This window comes from Zeugodacus cucurbitae, chromosome 5, assembly GCF_028554725.1.
Source record: "Zeugodacus cucurbitae isolate PBARC_wt_2022May chromosome 5, idZeuCucr1.2, whole genome shotgun sequence".
Classification (NCBI taxonomy): domain Eukaryota; kingdom Metazoa; phylum Arthropoda; class Insecta; order Diptera; family Tephritidae; genus Zeugodacus; species Zeugodacus cucurbitae.
Window position 1 is genome coordinate 28519996 of NC_071670.1, and position 8819 is coordinate 28528814.

The 8819-nt window shown below is 35.6% G+C and overlaps 1 protein-coding gene across 1 annotated transcript; it reads left to right on the forward strand.

The window, feature by feature from the left end:
* The first annotated feature begins 1244 nt into the window (after nucleotides 1–1244).
* Nucleotides 1245–5511, forward strand: LOC105215369 (probable cytochrome P450 308a1). Its single transcript, XM_011189235.3, is given in 10 exon segments — nucleotides 1245–1672; nucleotides 1735–1975; nucleotides 3040–3141; nucleotides 3233–3270; nucleotides 3272–3406; nucleotides 3467–3719; nucleotides 3850–3976; nucleotides 4092–4236; nucleotides 4909–5027; nucleotides 5125–5511. Coding segments are annotated over 10 exon segments (1554 nt in total). The 5' UTR covers nucleotides 1245–1490; the 3' UTR covers nucleotides 5337–5511.
* The last annotated feature ends 3308 nt before the right edge of the window (nucleotides 5512–8819 follow it).

The window sequence follows — 8819 nt, forward strand, 5'->3', positions numbered from 1 at the left end:
GGTTCATAGATGACCCTATAGTGTGACGGATCTTAGTCCCAGTGGTGCCACAATGGGCCTCCAAAAGGCCTAGGTGCGTCGTTTTGAAAACCACATAACCTAACCTAACCTACAGCTTGCAGAGACGGACGGACGGACAGACAGACATTCGGATTTGAACTCCACTCTTCACCCTGATCACTTTGGTATATATAACCCTATGAAATATGTATATATATAACCCTATATCTAACTCGTTTAGTTTTGGGTGTTACAAACAACCGTTATGTGAACAAAACTATAATACTCTCTAGCAACTTTGTTGCGAGAGTATAAAAATGACAATTGCCTTCCTCATGCCCGTGGGATATTAAATTTTGCAAGTCCCCTTATTTTCTGAACTCACCACACATATAAATATGTATAAGTTATAAATAAATCAGCTTAATAGTATACAAATACTATCCTGTTTTTATACTCTCGCAACATGTTGCAAAGAGAGTTTGTTTGTAAGTCATAGAACTGAATGAGTTAGATATATGGTTATATTTATGTATATATCAAAATTATTTGGGTGACGAGTAGATTTTGATTTGATTTGGACGGATGTCTGTCTGTGCAAGTGATAACATTGCCACGCTCACAAAATGGCGTTAACTGTAAAGTTATAAAGTGCTATAACTATGCCATAAATAAAGTTATGAAAGCAAAATTTGATATAGAGGATTACAATAAGATGGTTCATATTTGGATGTAATTTTTTTTCGAAAAGTAAACGTGGCACCGAACACAAATAAGTTTTTTAGATATATCTCGATAACGAAATACGCTATTTAAATCAAATTTATCTGTCACATTTTTTAGCAATTGATTATACACCATAAAAATAGGTGAAGTTGTAAGTCGTAATAACCACGCCCACATCCCACACTGAAGTTATGTTGAAAACTAGTAAAAGTGTGTTAAATTTCTAATGAAAAACGTCAAAAACACTACATTTTACAGCAGAAATGAGCGCTGAGGCTAAAAAAATATAGATATGGGCGTCGCATCGCCCACTATATATAATGATTTTCGTTATGAATATCCTATCTTGTTATATAGAAAACTACAACAAAACATTCTAATTATCATGATTATGTAAATTGTGTAACAATTAGGAAAATTGTACACTTCTATAGTCGATTTCACTACATGCATATTTGTATACATATTTACACATTTGTTTGTATATAATTTTGTAGATATTTTTATACATTTGTACAAACACATGTCAATCACTACACTATTCTAACACGTAAAGCGTTTTCGCACACAAATTTAGAGACGACAATCAATGTTGGCACGTATTTATAACGGTCGTATGCACTTTTACGTTCAGTTGCTTGTTAGAGATGAACAGGGGCTTGAAAATACTTGTAGTATCTGACAAAAGCTTATATTATACGAAACTGTGCTCTCAGCAACATTTGTGTAACGTATCTACTTATATACTCTGATAACTAGTTCAAATGGTTTTTTTGGTGCTAAGTCTAACGGTAATACTGCTTTTATGCATTCACTTGCTATGGAAAGGCAGTTATTGGCAGAGGCATGGTATACGTGGGCCGCGTGGATGGCCGGTTTTAGGCAATATGGGTGCATTCTTTTTCGGTCGCAAACATTATGGTGACGTCTATAAACTCCTTTACGAGTATGCAATAAAATGTTTTGTGTTAACCAGTGTTATTATAATTGTGATAACATCTATTAAAGTGCTCATCCACACCTTCCTTATTTCGGCATTTATCGGCTCTTTAATGAGCCGGCGGTGTTGTTGCGGAGTGCGGAGATGATCAAAGAGGTAATGATACGCTCATTTCAGCATTTCCAGGATAATGTGTTGTGGATTAATCGGCAACGTGATCCCATTGTTTGCTATAACCCATTCATCGCGAAAGGCGAACTATGGAAGAATATGCGAGCAGAAATTGTACCGATTTTCACCCCAAATAAGGTGAGTTGAACTGAGAATGAATATGCGGTTAATCAATTTATTAAATACTTTAATAGGAAATATAAAGCTGTAAATGAAGAAGTAAGGAAGGGCTAAGTTCGGGTGTAACCGAACATTTTACACTCTCGCAATTTATTGATATAATTTTATTAAGATAACATGCAATTCGTCCCATATGTTCGGCATAAAGTCCAGTAGTTTATAAACGAAAACCACCATAGCGCTCATTTACTTGAATAGTGTCACAACTCAAAAAAGTCGACTTTTCAGGAAAGCGATTTAAAGTTTTCAATTGTCACTTATTTAGATAATATAGAAAAATGCCACCAGTCTATTGACTAATCTAGTGGCCTGTAATATATTAAATACAATGTTGAGTATAAATGGATCAAACAGAGTGAACTAATGCTTTTTCTTGGGCATAAATGTGACCCACTTTGAATTATGTCGTTATTTGTGAAAAATATAAACCAGTTTCGCCGTCATAAGTCAAATGTGTCGTTTTTGCTGAAACAAGCAATATGAAAACTTTAATTAATTTTTCACCAATATCGTTGTAATACAAAATGTGTCGTTCTTTTTGAAAAGAAAATCAAATTCACCCTATGACAATATGTGTTGGAAGACAAAATATGTCGTTGTTTCGTTAAAAAAATTATAACTAATTCTGACACAACTGAGAAGTGTCGTTATTGTGGTTAAAAACTAATGCAACAAAACAAGTTTAAGAACGGCACATTCTTATTTCACGGTTTATTTTCCTACGCATCGGAATTAAATTGTTATACAATATGGACGATGAAATTGCGCACATTTCTGCATACTCAACTCAAAAATCGTGGTTTTTGAGAGCTAGAGTTTCCAAATCACAAATTTCAATTTTTGGACGGAAGTGTGAATGTCCCATTTGATTCGAGATTTGTTGCCATTAATTTAATCAAACTATCGGCGATTCATAATTAATAATATTATTATATAAAACTTTCGAAGGATTAGAAATTATTTATTATTTGTTTGATTGTACATATGTATGTGTGGTAATTTAGTCCATTTATTTTTTCCAGGTCAAAGCTTCTTTTCCCCACATTAAGTCCATTTGCGGAAAACTTAATAAGTTTGTGTCCCAACAAATAAACAACTCAAACAATTCCTTCGAAGCAAAAGATGTGCGTTCAACCAATTGCCATTTAGTAAAATATCAGAATCCGCACATACATATATACATATTTATGCTAAAGTTTGCACTCGTTTTAACAGCTGTTCTCCAAGTACACACTCGATGTGGTCGCCTCAGCTGGCGACTTCGTTCGACAACACCAATTCAGACTTTACGCAACTTGTTGAGCATCTCTTCATGCCGAATACTTGGAGTTTACTCGAAACGATTGCATTACTGTTCTCACCATTCCTCGGCGACATCATAAAATATCAGTAAGTGTGTGCAATGATGCATTTCACTGGAGCCCATTCCATTATTGCACGTTATTGCAGCTACGTGCCGGCAGGCGTGCAGCACTGGCTGTGTGGAATAATTGGAAAGATTCTAGAGGGGCGGTGTTTGTCGGCAAAGCCAAACAAAGGCAATGTGGCGTCAAGACCAAGTGATTTTTTGCAATGGCTCATTGAAGGCAGACAGAAATCGCACGAACCGGTGGATATGGCGACAATGGTCGGGCATTGTAGTACTTTCCTACTTGAAGGCTTCGAGACATCATCATCACTAATGGCATTTGCGCTGTACGAGGTATGACAGAGATCATTCACACCTTCACACACTGGTACATACATTCACTGTGCGGTGCATAAACTCTCATAGTTGCGTATAAATATGAATTTTTGTATTAACTTTTTTCGGAATTAAATATTTAATTTAGTATGCTAAACACCCACTGGTGCAAGCACGCGTTCACAAGGAAATCGACGAAGTGTTGGCGCGTCACGGTGGCGAAATTAGCTACGAAGCTTTGCAGGAGATGCCTTATTTGGGAGCGACATTATATGGTAGCTGCTCGATGATTAATATTCTAGGCGAAATTCGTCTGTTTAACATGCAAAATATGTGCCACAATATTTTCAATTTACGTCTGTTTTTCTTTGTGTTTATGCTTTGTTGCAGAAACTCTGCGTCTGTATCCTCCTATGATGGCTTTATTGAAACACTGTACAAAAGAATTCGAATTGCCGTCACAGTGCCTAGGAGGCAAGTCGTTTCAGGTGCCTGTGGGGATGGTCTTTATTATTCCGGTGAAAGCTGTGCACTAGTGAGTAGTCATTAATTAGGCGCTTATTACCATAAATACTCGTAAGTTTCGAGGCGTAAAAAATGCATCTTTAATGAAAACAATTTCAAAAAGATTTTGAGAATGTCATCCATGTATTACAACAAACACAAGTGTCCAGCCCCGCCTATCATTAAACAGTTTGTTTCCCTACAGCAAATCACTGAGTCGCTGAGCCCACTAAGTACGGGGAAATCTCATCTGGTTTGACTTTCAGAAATAAGCTTAGAGTGATAATTTAACAATATAGTTTCACTTGAAATTTTTTCACAGACCAATATCACTCAACCGAATCTGACAATGCCTTTGACGAGAAAGTGGTCATACAAAAACTGAGAACCCTTGTCTTGATCCATACTTCACTGTTTATGAGAGATAAGGTTACTTTAGTACAATATTTTAGCAAATTTGGCTTTCTAAATTATATATAATCTAACCGCTTAGTGTCCATATCTATATGGATCCCAAGCTATTTGGCCTTATGTTCCCATCGTAAGTCAAACGTTGTGCCAAAGTACTTAACTCTTAATTGCGATTTTATAAAAATATTAGCTTTAACATCATATCTGTTCCTTTTTAACCTTTACCATATGTGTTATTCATTGTACAATGTTTATCTAATTTAAAATATTTTCTGTGTATATCTGTTTTCAGTGATGCTGATTTGTATGAGCATCCATTGCAATTTCAACCAGATCGGTTTTTGGACCAAAGCAGTCACGTAAATAGGAGTTTATTTTTAGGATTTGGTGAGGGACCTCGTATGTGCCCAGGTATATATACTCTTAACGAACCACGATTAATTTCAACACTTGCCACAAACGCTATATAAAATAAATTTCTAATTTAAATTTTGTTCGCTTCCTCAAGGCATGCGTTTCGGATTGGCTCAAAGCAAAGCTGGTATAGTGACATTGCTATCCAAGTATACCGTTAGCTTGGCTGTGAATTCGAAGCCATTTAAAATTTCAGCAACAACTTTTTTAACCGCTCCTCAGGATGGTATATGGATTTCGTTCGTAGAAAGGAAGTCGTTGCATTCAAAATTAAGTAATTATATAATTAATATTAAAAAAAAATAAAAATTAATGCAACAATCGTTTTTCGGCGAATCCATGCATGGATTTCAATAGTATTTAGTATACCTTTAACTTATACTCTAGATCGTTTAGTCACTAATTTCATTACAACATTTTGCTTTATGTCCGAGACATTTATATATAATGATTATATTAAAGAGTATTACATGAGAAGTAGGCTTGTTTTCTATGTTCAAAATATGATATAAGAATATTATAAAAGCGTTATGATACTGGCTAAAATTGGTCGAGAAGTTCCTGAGATACATATCTTTTGACCCAATAGTGGGCGGTGCCACGCCCGTTTTCAATTTGTATGCAACTTTTCAGAACCATCTTTACTATAAAATTTAGTGTTTCTAATGTCTTTCCTCAGCACTTTTATTAGTTTTTCTTCCCTCGCAAAATTTTATACTGGTATAATAGATTTATTCATATAACCTAAAACTAAAAGACCACCACATTTTTCACAATTATTTGAATATTTCTTCCAAGAGTTCAGCAAAAAATGCGCATACTATTGGTAGATACTGTAAGCTACTAAATAATAATGGTATGATATTTACCATTAGCTTTTGTTTTGCTTGCAGAATGAAGACTTTTTGAAGATTTACACACAACAAAAGAAGGTATACCGTGGCAATATTTGACATTAAAATAGGAAAATGGTTTAGTTTGGGATTGCTGTTACTACAATAGTCTATCAAAACTGCTATTAATCAAAGGCAAATGACGGGAGAGTCCTACGGAGTGATGCTGAGTACAAATAGAGTCCTCAGCACAAAAAATGGTCTTGGAAGATACTCACCCAAACATACAAGTTGGTGTAGGAAGAATGTTTCGATCAAAAATCGACAGAGCTCCTACTATGGCCTGCCCAAACCTCTGACTTAAATCTTATTAAGCATTTATAGAAATATTTAAACGATAAGCTCGACCGATATTCAAGTCATCCCAATAAATGAGACATTTTACATAGATTGAAGGACTGCTTTTTCAGATAATCGCGTACAACTTTTTTAACCGACAACAAATAGTTCAGTACTATATATAAATTAAATTTGTTTATTGCAATATACCCATAAGCAAAATAGAAAAACAATCAAAGCGATAAATTTCACTGCTAGAAAGATATAATCATTTTGGTGTTTACATCCATAGGGTATACATAATTTTGTCGGATACTGTATATCAGAATGATTAGTATGACGAGACGGGTTGTAATTCGAATGTCAGTCTGAGTAAAACTTGAGATATCTTAATGGAATTTGCTAAACGCATTCCTTGGGACTCACACCATGAGAGAGTTGGTAATGTAGATAGGCGAAAGCGGAGCATTGCCACTCGTACAAAATGGCGTTGACCGAAAAGCTATAAAGTATTTGGGAACAGAGAATCACACTAGGATAGATCACATTTGAATATAATTTTTATGGAAAAGTGGGCGTGTTTCTGCCTGTATATGATTTATTATTACAAATCCACCATACTAGACAAAGTTTTACCATCTAGTCAGTAGGAGATCCACGCTTTCAATCGCAAACAAGCTGTTTATATATAATCAAGTACTAAAGTCAATTTGGGCCTATGGAGCTCAACTATGGGGTTGCTCAAGTCAAAACTGCATTGCTTGCATTCAGCGCTTCCAAAATAATGTACTGATCGCGTTAGGGAAGTTCAACTGTATTTTCTTCGTACCTTAATGTTACGGATGAAAAATGTGCGAAATTGCCACACAACCACGACCACTTCCCTTATAACTGAATGCTGAACTCAATCTAATTCGTTGACTTTGTTAAATATAAATCAAGAACCATGGAATATTATCGAAATAAAAATTTGTACAAATGCAACAACACTATTTAAAAACTTTCGAAATCGGACTATAACTTTTCAAGGCTCCAGATATCGAACATGAAGGTTTCAGAGCCTGTTTCCAATTTTTTACCGAAAATATTGGTAAACATCGAAGATATTATATAGAAATGTTGGGTATAAAAAACCGAGTAATTACTTTGTAACCACTACTTTATACCATATATAATAATGTGAGATATCTTAGCTAAATTAAGTGAGCGTATATTCTTGTATAATAAAATAAGTTGGTAGCGTGAATGAGTAAAATCGGTTCAGGAAGTATCTCAGTCCCATATACTCTGTGATAATGATTTTTATTTATTTTTTATTTATTTATTGATTATTTTTTATGTCAAATAATGGATAGCAGAATGGTTCAAGTATCAATGTCTTTAGCTCTTTATTCTGTACCACAAAATCTCCACAAACTGTGCTGCGAAGAACTGATAAGGTGCATGCATCAGCTTCATTATAGAATATCGTAGGACGTAAGCATGCCCTACGATTGAAATCTCAGTGTGCTCTGCCCAATCCATAAAAAAGGAGACCCCACAATTTTACCGTAGGATAAGCCTCCTCAATATCGCATAAAAGGTTCTGTCGAGTGTACTGTGTGAAAGACTAAAGCCCACAAACTGATTGGATTTTATCAGTGTGGCTTTAGACCTGGAAAATCAACAACTGGCCAGATATTCACCATGTGCCAAATCTTGGTGAAGACTCGTGAAAAGAGTATCGATACCCACCACCTTTTCTTCGATTATAAAGCTGCTTTTGACAGCACGAAAAGGAACTGCCTTTACAGCGATGTCTGAATTTGATATCCCTGCAAAACGAATACGGCTAAGTAAGCTGACATTGAACAACACCAAAAGCTCCGTCAGGATCGGGAAGGATCTCTCCAAGCCGTTCAATACCAAACGAGGTTTCAGACAAGGTTACTTATTATCGTTTGACTTCTTTAACCTGATGCTGGAGAAAATAATTCGAGCTGCAGAGCTAAACGGAGAAGGTACAATCTTCTATAAGAGTTAGCGTACGCCGATGAGGTCGATATCATTGGAAGCAACAGTTAGTTCTACTATTTCCAGACTGGATAAGGAAGCGAAGCGAATGGGTCTGGAGGTGAATGAGGACAAGACGAAATATCTCATGTCACCAAACAAACGGATATAAATATTAAAGTAACAGAAGCCTCACTCGACTTTTTCAGAAGTCGCAGCTTTTAATTTAAAGTGATATTTTGCGAAAGGTTTTAATGTCAAAAATACCTTAATTAAAGTTTGAGCAATGCGTGTCTCAAATGGCTTCGGGAAATCAAGTGTTTGTGGCATGTAAAGCAATCATGTCGCTCTTATTGTGAGCGGCAGAATGCGTGACGCGAATTTCGCACACTTCGTTGTTGGAATGTGCTGAAATCACGCGAAAATCATTACGCCATAATCATCATCCACGGCATAACCGCCAATATGTTGTGCTCTGTGTTGCTTACACGCTTAGCCTTAAGCTAATTCATACATACATACATATAAGTATTATAGTATAAGTGTCAGTTATGGAACGAATTCAGATGTCGTATAAACAAATTTTCAAAGTGCATGCGAAAATGCTCCTCAGCTATAATACTTA